Source organism: Dermacentor silvarum, chromosome 4 (genome assembly GCF_013339745.2).
Source record: "Dermacentor silvarum isolate Dsil-2018 chromosome 4, BIME_Dsil_1.4, whole genome shotgun sequence".
Taxonomy (NCBI): Eukaryota; Metazoa; Arthropoda; class Arachnida; order Ixodida; family Ixodidae; genus Dermacentor; species Dermacentor silvarum.
This window is the reverse complement of record NC_051157.2, coordinates 26,060,019-26,072,555: the sequence shown is the minus strand read 5'-3', so window position 1 is coordinate 26,072,555 and position 12,537 is coordinate 26,060,019. Positions and strand designations below refer to the sequence as shown.

The 12,537-nt window shown below is 44.2% G+C and overlaps 1 protein-coding gene across 4 annotated transcripts in view; it reads left to right on the top strand.

Moving 5' to 3' along the window:
* Nucleotides 1-12,537, top strand: part of LOC119449644 (uncharacterized) — a 365,645-nt gene that overhangs the window by 328,702 nt on the left and 24,406 nt on the right. For 2 of the 4 annotated variants that reach the window (XM_037712865.2, XM_049665343.1), the window contains exons 5-7: nt 2,077-2,136; nt 5,112-5,192; nt 7,125-7,278. In XM_037712865.2, the coding sequence (XP_037568793.1) occupies nt 2,077-2,136; nt 5,112-5,192; nt 7,125-7,278 (295 nt within the window). The remainder of the gene's footprint in view (nt 1-2,076; nt 2,137-5,111; nt 5,193-7,124; nt 7,279-12,537) is intronic. The other 2 variants (XM_037712866.2, XM_049665344.1) reach the window with 2 other exon arrangements.

The window sequence follows — 12,537 nt, the reverse complement described above, 5'->3', positions numbered from 1 at the left end:
AAGAAACGATAGAACATAGCCTGTGTGACTGCCCAACTTACGAAGATGAGAGCATTGCCGTTCGGGCAGATTTACGGCACCTAAGCGATAGGCCTTTCACAGAAGAGAATATCCTGGGAACATGGCCTCGTACGTCTGCGATGTACGCAGACGTACGAGGCCATAAAGCCACGAAAGCGCTGGTTTCTGAAAAGCACCAGTTTCTATGACCGCTTGTAATTGTCGACGAACGCTTGACGGCGTGTGCACAGTGAAAAGTGTAACTTATCTCTTACTTCTCATCTTTTAGTCCCCTTTCCCCCTTCCCCAGGGCAGGGTAGTCTACCGAGCTCAGCCTGCTTAACCTCCCGGCCTTTCCCTTATGGCTTCTCGCTCTCTCTTTCTCTCTCTCTCCCGAGCTAAAGCTTCCTCTAAACATTTCGCTGGCAACGTTATTTTTCCAGATACGTACAAGTGTCAAGCTTTATTGGAGTTTAAAATATCGAAGCTTCTAAGGCACATAATTATACGAAAATTAACCAAAACGTTACCATTGCGTCACATGAGCCGCCGCAGTAGCTAAGTGGCTATGGCGTTATGCTATTAAGCTTGATATCACGTGCTCGATCCAGGTGTAGGCGGCCGAATTTTGATGGGGGCGAAATCATGCAAAAGCGCTCGTGCACTTAGATTTAGGTGCTCGCTAGGGTTCTTTAGTAGTGGAGGCTCGCTAAAGAACCCAGGTTCTTTAGCGAGCCTCCAGTACGGCTGCCTCATACTCAAATCGTAGTTTTGGCATGTTAAGATCCCATATGTTTTTATTTCAGTGTTGTTCTTCCTTCTTCTTTTTTTCTGTTTTTTTTTTCATTATTTATTTTTTGCTACATCACGTCCCGTGCAGGCAAACAGACCGTCAGCTTAAGTTGAACTATGTCCCCGTGATGCAATATTGCCGTCGTGTCTATGTCACCACCTGAAGAACCCGGTTGTGTTTCCCTAATCACAGCCGTTATGTCTCAGTAGACAAAACAGTCCGTCACCTACATAAACTCTTGGCCATATGACCTAAGGCGCTACGAGTGATGAAAATAATGGAAAAATAAAATGCCAGATGGACATGACAAAAAAATGAAAAAGAAACAAATAGCGAATGAGGTAATGTTACGTACATCTACGCGCGAAGTTGAAAAGCAAAGTTCAAACGCATGCGCAGGAACACGAAGATGGAGTGTTAAAAATCCGTTTTGACGTCATAGAACTTGCTTTAGCATTGCGCTCTCACTTCGTTGCAGCGCGCAGCATTCAATTGTTTTCAGCTTTGTCGCAAATACAAAATGGCTGATTTGCTCAATTTTTCGCTGTGTACTATAATTTAACAACGGCATTGGGTACGTTTACAGGGCAATCGATGTAAAGGCCACCATTTTAAATTGTTTTCATTTCGTCGATGGCGTGTTTTCATTATTATTTTTTATATAAATGCGAACAGAAAGGCATCACTAGTGTGCAAAGCAAAATAAAATGCCAAATGCTCTGCTTCCGGTTTTCTTCGCCATAGCACGTGCCCCATTTGGCAATTGGCACTAAAATATCGCTCGCGACAACCGTCCAGCGTCTCATTCAGCAGCAGCACGACATGTTGTTTGAGATTAAGCGTGAATAACGCACATGCACTTGTGCCCACTTTGCCGGCCTCTATCGCTCCGTGGGTTCCGAAAACTCGAGCTAAAATTCCATTTGCCGTCCTCCGAGCTGCGATTTATTGGGCGTTTTTCTTTTCTATGTCGTCTCAAAGAAGGCAGTTCATCGTTTACAAATCGAAACAGATCTTCTTTTGCCAAGGCGTTAAATGGGGGGAAAAAAAGAGAAAGTAAATGGAATTGATTACGCAACCATTCTTGGAGATCGCGATAGCGTCTGATTAAATTTGAGTGCTCATAAGCTTAGACGACATATACAAAGGGCGATCGAGACGGCTGTAAGATAGAAAAATGGATATGCACTATATGCGCTTTTGGTCTCGCTGGTTGAGCTGTCTCCTTTGTAGTCTCCGCGCTAATGCGGTCTCGTATGTCTTCTTTCGTTTTCTCCCCACAGGATTTCAACCCTTTCATCGCTGTACTCTTTATCACGGATGTTTTCATCGCCGTCTTAAACGTAAGTGTGCCTCTGGTCCTGTCTAACGACAAAATTTACTTATGCTAATTGATTTACTTTAAATGATCATCTACAATGAAGTAAATGCACTGCACAAACAAATAAACAAATCGCTGCTGCTTACGATGTGCGAGAACTGTTCTCGCTCTTATGAATCAATCTGGACTAGGATGTCGAGCTGATATACGAATATTTTCTCATTTTTAGGCATTGTAAGAGTAGAGGAACGCGCCGGCCAAACATTGAAGATATTCTGTTACATCATTTGGATGCTAAAGCATATTTTATAATATTTGTGTTGGTTGTCGCAAGAACAAAATATTCCTGTGAAGAGCCCATGATAGTGGCACTCCAAGACTTACTGAAAGCTGTACATAGATGGTGGACAAGACACTGAACACTTTTTTTTTCACTTTGTATCTGCTCAGTGCTGTTTTTTAAACCAAGTATTATGGATAAAACATGGTACAGAGTGCATAATTTTGCAATATCCGCAGACCACGTACCAAGGCTTAGTAAGAGCTCTTGAACGGCAACCCTTAGTGGCTATAATTTGTCCATATAACGTGGATGCTTTTCCGTAGTTCGCAGAAGGGAAGTTATATGTAATATTATTTGAAGGACAGCCACCCGGAGGGTAGCTATTGTCAGGTATACAGCAGTCAATGAGGGGCGCTAATCTGCCAGTACACGTGAAGTTTTCACGTCATATACACATAAATGAGAGGATTAAGTACGAACCTTGGATGAAACAAGAACACACACCGAATGTGCAGCGATTGACAGCGGGCAAATTCTTAAAGAACGGCCACGGTTGTGGTCTGTGTAATTATTCGTACGTATTAAGACCCTCGCCCCTTTGACATTGAGAACTATTAGAGGGAAAATTGGAGAACTGAGCCCATCATAGAATATCAGACTTGAACAAACGTGTATAACTGAACACGTTCTGCTGAATATTATTTTGTTACGCAGCAGGTCTAGCAGTCAATCGTAAATGTGCCTTCTTATTGAATACCTACACAAAAGCACTCGCAATAGCGAGTATGTCTTAAGGTATCACTGAGGTTCTACGGGCGTATTTAATACGCCAAACAAGTTGTAAGGCTAGCAAAATGCATCTTAATGATTCTTAAATAACGTTGCTGCTCTCCTGCTCGTCTTTTGTTGTTTGGTTGTGCGCACAATTTTTTGCGTGTGACCAGCTACCGAGCAATAGGAAGCAGCTTCCAGCAAGTTCCAACAGCATGCGCACTACGAAAGTCGCGACGAGACAAAACGTGCGACGTTTCTTCCTGACTACCTGGAAGGTTACTTGTTTGTTTGTTGCTGCTTTTTTTTTTCTTATGGTTCAATTTTCAGTACGACAGGGACTTTAAAACTCTAACTGTAAGGATAAGAAGAAATAAAAAGAAAACAAAAGACAATTGAAATGCATGCTTCGGTTCAGGCTCTCGAATGCGCTCTGCACTTTCCGGTATTTGTTGCGGTGGTCGACTAAAGTAGTTGAGCCGCTTGCCGTCGGAACTGGCTCTGTTGCCCACACAGAACGCCTCTGCTCTTGGATGGAAGCAGCTCAAAGCGGGTAAGGTTCCCTTCGTTGTCTTACACGGTGTGGCAAAAGAAGAAAAGGTAGCCATGAAAGCAGCCTCGCCCACGATGTCTTCAGCTGCACTCTATAGTTTCAACAGCGTGCAAGGCATGCCTCTTCCCCTGTTAAAGCAGGATGCGGCCTGCAGTCTTATGTTCGAAACTATGCTGCCTTACCTTTTGTCTAGTTACGTGCGTTGCATGTGCGGTTGCAGCCACTGTCGTTCTTACGCTGCATTTTCTCCAATCCTTTTGTGGAGCAAAGTGGCCCCCAGCATGCGAAAGAATTCTGGCAGTGAAAAATGCCCTTTTCTTGGTCTATTTCGGGCCCCCTACCTTCTTGCAGATAGGTTGCGTCCATCCGCGAGAAATTCAATCTAACGCAGCATTGAATGCAATGGGGAATTTAAAGACACACTGGAAGCTTGGTAAACGCCTGGAGCGGCATGTGAACTATACGCTTTGTCAATATTCTATTCCATGTGCTTTTTTCTTTGCGCCTCACATTTGGTCAAAAAAAAGATCTCTCACACAATTTTATATTTTTATTTATTTTTCGGTGTCTTTAGAGCAAGATTGTAGGAAAACTTCAAGCGCGTTCTGTTCCTTAAGCCCACATTCTAGGACGGCGGAGGAAGTGCTGCAGCACGTTTATTTCTACCCACTCTTCTTGAGGGAACCAGTGCATGACTTCTTTTGAGAGCTCAAAAAACCCATTCTGAGGAAAGAGAATTTCTGTCGAGTCATTTTTCAGTGAAGCAGAGAAAATCTCAGCACGTGGAGAGGTTTCATAACCATAGCTAAAGAAAGCCTCGGGCGCATCTTGACGTGAGCTGTTGAGCTTTTCTTGACATGGAACTATAACCATCGCTGACAAGTTTAAAAAATGCCAAAAAGAGCTGTGCTATCTACGCAGTTAATATAACACCGAAAGTGTTGCTAGTTGCGACACCGAACGGGCAGACTTGAGTGACTATAGAAATCTACCGCTTTTCATTTCGAAGAAACCGTTGCTCCTACAATGTCGGGAGCTTCGAGTGGTGAACTACAGTTCAGCGAGATTGTGTTATTCGGGTGAAGGGCCGTTTGAACTCGGGTCACGCTGTCCAGTTCCAGCAGCAGCGCTGTTCAGAAGGCACGACATATAGGAGTACACGGTAAAAAAAAAAAGAAATGCTCGAAAATGTGCTGATTCTCAAGGAACACAAGCGTCACAATACAAGCAGTGGACGAACATACCCTGGACACTAAGTGACAGAAGGTGTGCCTAAATAGTACGAATTCGTACACACTTTTGCAACGCAATACGCCCACACCGGAACAAAGAAGAGCAAATATTGATTCTGCCTCCATCGAAATATTTTTTTTCTTTGCCTTCTTCGCAGGTGTACTGCTTGCTGTGCGTGTCCTCTCAGTACCAAGAGTACCGGCATAACCGAGGCAGAACGGTACGCTTTCTTGGAGAGGTAGGCATGCCAAAGCGCGCCGGCAACAAGTGCGGCCGCGAAGGCGACCTGTAGCGGCGCCTCAGATGTCTGCTTGCCGCATGAGGAAGGTCTTGTCGCTTCCAACACTTCTTAGCGAATGCATGCCTAAGACGTTTACAAGCACGAGCATTCATGTTGTAAATGTGTCATAATGTGGAAAGGAGAAACAAAGGAACGGAACACTTGTTGAAATGGCCCCGCATGCACACCTTATTACTCCACGAGCTGTCCTTCCTGAATTGATTGATTGATTGACTGATCGATCGATCGATCAATTAATTCATTCAATCATTCGTTCATTATTTACGTTCCTTGTTTGAAAATTTTTGGTACCAAATGCCTGTTAAAGCATTTCTGAGTTTGGCTCTTGACATTTGTTTTCGTTAGTGTCTCATCGCAGCCCCGTAAGTATTATGTTTCGGTTTTTCACTTCAGTTTACTCGCGTCGCGTATAATATGGTCTCAACGGCAGCAATAAATTGCTTTTGTGCTTTAAAGCTCACGCACGCTTTCTTACAAAAGCTTTCTGCAAAGAAACATACTTTTATCAAAATCAATGGCACAGACTAAAACTTGCACGACAGTGTTTTATTACGAACAGCTTTATCGTAATAATTATAAGAATCTATGGTAGAGCGGCTGTCCATAGATGGGGCAGGTCGGTTCTGGCTATATACGGGCGCTCAGTTTGTCTCACTGTGCGCGAACCAGTGCACGTGAGAAAATAAGGAAACTTGTTACAAAAACAAATTCAAGGTAACGTAACTATTCAAATGATAAATCTAGCTGTATAATTTAGTGCCGTTTCTAGTCTGGTGTATAAGATTCCTCCGGGCAGGTTGCCTGGTAAATCGACGGTAGACAAAACCGTTGTTTGACGTAACCGAGGACATACAGATAAGAAGTCGAACTTGAGACGCATTAAGCGGAGCGGACTTCGAGTAATGGACAATGTCCACTGCGTGGAAAGATTATAGGCAATGTTGACGAACACTTGTTAACAAAATCTCGTTACAGCGGATGCCGGTGGTGGAATATTTAGGTATTCACGACAATCTAATAACTCCGAGGGGCTTTATAAGGAATGATGGCATCTTGAAACAGGAAGAGGCGGACATTACTTGCCCAAAAAGTTGAAATGCATAATTGACTAATTAACGAAAATTCATTAATTTATTTTGACTAATTACCTTATTGCCCATATTGCAATTTACAAACTCTAGTCAGTGGAGTTCGCAAGGTGGATCCACTTGGAACGAATTCTCAGGATGACACCAGTTTCGCGATAATTATTCCCGAACATTGCGAAGAAATACATTGACGTTCCAGTTATTTTTGTGCTTCAATGCATAAATGACGTTTTGTTAAGAAAGTGAATTTATAAATTATAAAGTAGAAATTAGTGAATTTTGTTAATTAGTCGATTATGCATTTCAACTTTTTGTGCGAGTAATGTCCGCCTCTTCGAGTAGACTAGCTTATGATCTAGAATTGTGCTATCTGCCACAGGCAACCTTTAAGAATTTTTGAAAGTGTTCGCTTAAACACCCGGTATTATGACAAGAGATTTGTCCATACCGGTATTTGTACCATACCATACCGTACCAGTACCACACCATACCGAGAGATGTAGTCTCTCTTTCTTGTTTTTTTGTTCCCCTTATGTTGTAGTTCGTTTGTATGCTACTGCGTTTCCCATGGTGTTGGTCTCAAATGATATCCAATAGCTGCTCTGCTAGTAAAAAAAAATGCCTGAGAGCACACAGTTGCGGGTAAATTGTAGCTTGTGCAATCATTGTGCATGCGCTGTCTCCGTAGTAAGTGGCTCGAGTATATTATAAAAAGGAAAAATAGTATGGTGTTAATTGTGAGGCATCTACACGCGTGATTAACATTATTCTGCACCTCCAGCAGTTTCCAGACAACATGAAAAGGTCGGCCTGCCGGAAGCACGCCGACGCCGAGGGCAAGTTCTCGCCGACCAAGCCCTCCGTGTTCATCGCCGACGACATGGTCTCCTCGTCGATCACAAAGCTGAGCACCAGTACAACCCGTCGCTCGTCGGGTGAGTCACCGGCGTCACGTTTCGCTCGCGACAATTTTCCTAGCATTCCTCTCTTCACTGGCAGCTGGGGATAGTTGAGCGTCAGATTCAGGCGCAATGCCTTTTAGAGCGATAAGCTCTACTACTCCAGGTACTAACCCAGAAAACGCCTGGTTCTGTAATCTGACCTCCAAGCTCAGTCCAAGGTCAAGCTGGGACTTAGCCTGCCTAATGCGTTTTGGACACGCGCGCGCCTCGGGGCAACAGGAAACAATTAATAAAATTTAAAAAACTTGACCGCATATTTGCTTGCTTCGCTGCAAATGACGTCGCTAGATGATAGTCTTCTGCCGCCCCTGGTACGTAACACCCTCTCTTCTATCATATTTTATTCCCTTTATCCCCTTTCCCCCGCACAGGGTAGCCAGCCGGTATTTACACTGGCTAACCTCCTTGTCTTTCTTTCCCTTTCTCTCTCTCTCTTCTCCTCCCTCCCACCCCTCACACTCTTCCCCTCCGCTCTCACTCCTCCCATGATGGATGCGATGGAGGTTTTGCAGAATTTAATTAAAATTTCCCGCATTCGCCTTGCTCTAGCGCCATTTGTTGGGACCTTTTATTACTGTTGGCTTAAAGCCGGCTTGCTGTTAACGCGTAGCGTCACTTCGACACCATTCCTAACGCGTTGATTTTTCATTTACTCACGTCCAATGTGCATTTTTAATTACATTAACGCTGCGGATCACGGTTATGTCCATATATTTTGCCTCAGATAGGCCTGAGGTTCCCTTTGCGCTGTATATGCGTTGACGTGTATGACCCCGTGCCACCAGTGCTAGTAGCTTGGTTGGTTTTGGCAGGGCGGTTGAATCGAGTGACAGACAGACAGACTGACAAAGTTTTTCACGTTTAGGTAGCCCAAGAAAGACCATCGTCTTTAAAAAAGATCCTAGGACCTTCATACTTTGATACAGAACGCCTTGTGTTGACCCTGGAAAGATGTTTTTCTAGCAATGCATTTGCATTTAAAAGTGAAGCCGACATTAAGGAGATCAGTGTAAGCTTGATCTCTGTAAGCTGGCTTTCTCACATTAAGTGTTGCAGTGAAGCCTACTTATAAAGAAAAATGTGATGCGAACGGGGCCCGGGAACGCTCTCGTGTTCCACTCTTGAAGGCGTCCTTTTTCATCGTCATTACCACCATGCTCAGGTCAATTACGGCACAAATACTTCTCATTATACTCTATACGTACTGCTGTTCGGCGCCAGCCACGCCCACGCCTAGTGGCTGTAAATTTTCTAGCCTTTTATAACCTTGATTCGCCTGTTTCTTTTGTCTTGTCCCAACTACACTATGTTACTCCAGTGAACCGCCTGTTGCTATCCTTCGTGTCCCACGATACGCCTATATATACACCACTTTGTCTTTTAGTTTCAGCTGGCGTACTGTCTACCCACTGTCCTTATTGAAGGCAATATAAATTTAGAAGTCCTTGTCGTCGTATAGGGGCGACAGCTGATCTTTTTCACTCAGAGGTAACAACAAATATCAATTTAGAAAATGTGCCTTTTGCGGCACAAATTATAAACGTTTCGTGGGAAGTCGTAGTGACAGCTACTTATTCTACAGCTTAGAATACAAACAAAGGCCTTCATTTAGTTAAAAAAAAAATATGAAATACGCAATATTCGGCCACAGATAGAGCCAGCTGTCACAAATTCGAAGCCCGCAAAGAATTGTATACTTCTTCATTTGATAATCACAGATTTCGCAGCAGTGAAAAATCACGGCAGTGAAAAATCCACAAGTTTGCTTAATACAGGGGATGGAAGCAGTGTGTACATTCAGTACAGGTGCGCGGATTAGAGCACTGCATGGGCTCGGGCTTACCCGAAAGCCCGGGCCCGGCCCGGCCCAGTTTTTTCGCAGGCTCAGGCCAGGCTCGGGCACGGCGTGTGCTTTTTGACCCGGGCCCGGGCCGGGCTCGGGCTTTCTGGTGGTGTGCATGTAACGTGCAGCGAGTTATTCTCGGGCGTCTCAACTCTGAAAAACATTATTTTTCGGTCTCGGGCCGGGTTCGGGCCCATTTCGAGTCGGGCTCGGGCCGAGCTCGGGCCTAAGGTAAAGGAGTGGCGGGCCGGGCCGGGCGGGTAACGTAGATTATTTCCGGGCCCGGGCCGGGCCCGGGTCTCGCCATAAAAGTTTTGATCGGGCTCGGGCGGGCATTCGAACGTAAAAACGGGCCCGGGCCGGGCCCGGGTTGAAAAAATCAGGCCGTGCAGTGCTCTAGCGCGGATGACACAGCGCGGAATACAGCAAGCTTTTTATAGTTCATACCGTCTATGTCAATATTAAAGGAGCTCTACAACACTTATTAATTTTTTTACTTTACATATAATCTAAGCGTGTTAAAGAAGTTAGATAAAAACAAAATATGCACATTAATGCGTACAATTCAACGTTATCGGTCGCGCAAACATTAAAATAGAAGCAGATTGAGAGTTACCCTCGACTCGAATTTGCGTATGCTTGACGTGAAACTCAAAAAAAAAAAAAAAAAAAAAACACACGGGGACCGAAGAGAGGAAGACCATACAGTTTGAGCGCTAACTGCAAATTAAAGTTCACTCTCATAAAACCGCGCGTTTTTATCTGTCGACACTGATAAGAAGCACAATACATCACTGTGCAAGCGCGCTCCAATCCCCCCCCCCCCCCCCAAAAAAAAAAAGTTTAAGATATAAAATTCCATCGCGACACGGCTATGCGCATAAAAACGCTTCTGATCAGTGTCAACAGTTAAAAAACGCGTGGTTTTCTGAGAGTGAATTTTAGTTTGAAGTTAGCGCTTTTTCTGTCTGGTCTTCCTTTCTTCGGCCCCCGTGTTTTTTTTTTTTTTCTTTTGCGCTTCACAAACTCACAAGCTCGCCCAAATTTCAGCTCTTATAGGTCGAATTTGCGCGTATGGAAAGGCCGCATTGCACTCTCCCATGACGTAGAACTGCGGTGCCCAATAGCAGCAGTACATTGATGTTACGCAGTAGAATGGTGCGTTATGGTTGGAAAACCTGCTCGGCGTGTAGATGGTGTCGTTTCCACGATTACAAGAACTTTCGCGGGGTTGTCGTGATAACTAGGAGATTATTAAAATGCCTGTAAAAACGTAATGTCATAGTTACAATTTTTTCGCGGTGAGCTCAGCATCGTGCGAAATTAGTACATCGCTCATTACATTTTTAACCAGTGATCATAGTGCAGCAGATCGACGTCGGGTCCGCTGCACGAAGTGAACAAAATTGCTGCATCTTGATGGTTGATATTGGTGCTGCTTACCAAGCGTTCTCGGGTGCTTTGCAGGGCCCTTTAAGCCTCCCTTCCTTTCTATGCATTCTCTCTCTTTCAAGCGTTGTCGTCCCTGCATAATTATCAGAGAGCACGCACGTCGCGACCGCTACAACGCAATCTCGAACCAACGTAATCTCCGTACACAGGATTCTAACCGACTGCCACCCACCGTGCTCTCCGCATCTTTGTCACAAGTGCTGCTTCGCTTTCTATGATGTGAGAACAAACGTAATGGTCGAACTCATTCGCTGTCTCTTCTTTTGACTTGGCTGTGTGAACCAAAGGAACATGAAAGTTAGGGCGAGTTGGTGATATTTATTCATATGTCACTTTAGCGTCGTAAAAGAAGGGCGAAATCAAAAAGACAAACTACCTTGTACATGTATCGTGTCAGTTATCTGAACCAGGGGCATGATTTGATTTGTCTTAATTTCCTTATCTGCTTGCCATTTGTCGTCCCAGCATGGGGGTTGTACTATTTAAGCCCGTATCATTTTTCGAACAATCCCACTTGGTAGTTAGCGCGCGTATTGATCGCGTGTCTTTTTAGTCCCTCCACCCGTGTTTGGCGCAAAAGTAAGACATTAACCAAAGCCGATCAAGTATTTATTTGTCATACTGTAAACTGGTATCACAAGGGCATCGCGATTTTGAAGACGCTGCTCGCTGAAGATGTTATTGGCATATGCGACGAGGGACAATTCGAACGAAAAGTAGTGAAATAGAATATTCTGGTAAGTAGTCATATTCCTTTGCGCTGTTTAGCCACAATAAATTCATACCAACTATCTCAAATTTCACTGCTTCTTATAGTAGTAAGTTTAAAACGTTTTGCTTCCTGCTACTCGATTTCACTCGTTTGTCTACGATGCAAAGAACGACAAGAACTGTCGATTTTACTGAGAGGATCAAGCTTCGCTGTAAGCCGCTGGCTCCGACTGTACAGTTAACCGAATTCACTTGTTTGCATGCGCGTGGCAACGCATTTTATTTTTCGTTGCTTTCATTGTTGTTTTTCTGCTTTTCCTGGTGTAGTTTTAACATGGAGCATAGTCCTGACTACAGAAGGGAGCAACAAATTTACCTTTAATTTAGGCTTCGCTGAATTACACTAATCATGTTAAATGACACCGGCACACCACACAGTACGAGAGAACGCAAATCGTAGATAGTTGGGAGGGGCCTTCGTTCAGCAGAGGACCATAAATGTGAATACAAATAATCAATCAATCAATCAATCAATCAATCAATCGAGTGTTTATTATAATGCCCAGGAACAGCTACGGATCCTTCGTACTGGTGCACTTAAAAAATAATACGCTAGACAAAATCCATAGAGAAGACAAGTGTGGTAGGCAAAACATGTGAGATAGAGAAACGAACGAATAGGAAACCAGAAAACGAGGAGGTGGGCGTAACAAGGAGTTAATCATAGAACATGATTATCTACAGATATACAAACCACAGGAAATGAACTCTGAAATATGTAAATAGAGGCAGAATGCTTACTACATGTTCTTTTCGGAGTCGAGTCATAGGGGCAGTCTTTATTGCAACAAGGCAGGGCAGGAAACGCGGAATGTTTCCTGGCATGCTTTTGCGGCATGGAAAATTGCACATGAATAAGAAGCCTAGTCGCGTAGTTCCGTTACTGAAGCCTGGCAAGTCGCCGTTGGAACTTTCAACGTATCGCCCCATTACATTGGCGAGTTGTGCGGGCAAAGGGATGGAGAGGATGATCTTCGAACGCCTGGAAGGGTACCTGGAATACCACAATGTCTACCTAAATGCCATGACAGGCTTCCGACGTGGCCGCTCATCAATGGATAATGTCGTCGACCTAGTTACCTACGTTTAGCCCCAAGCACGATGTAAATGTCTCCGCGTTTTTCTTTTTTTTTTGGTCCCTCGACGTCAAAGGGGCGCAGACATTA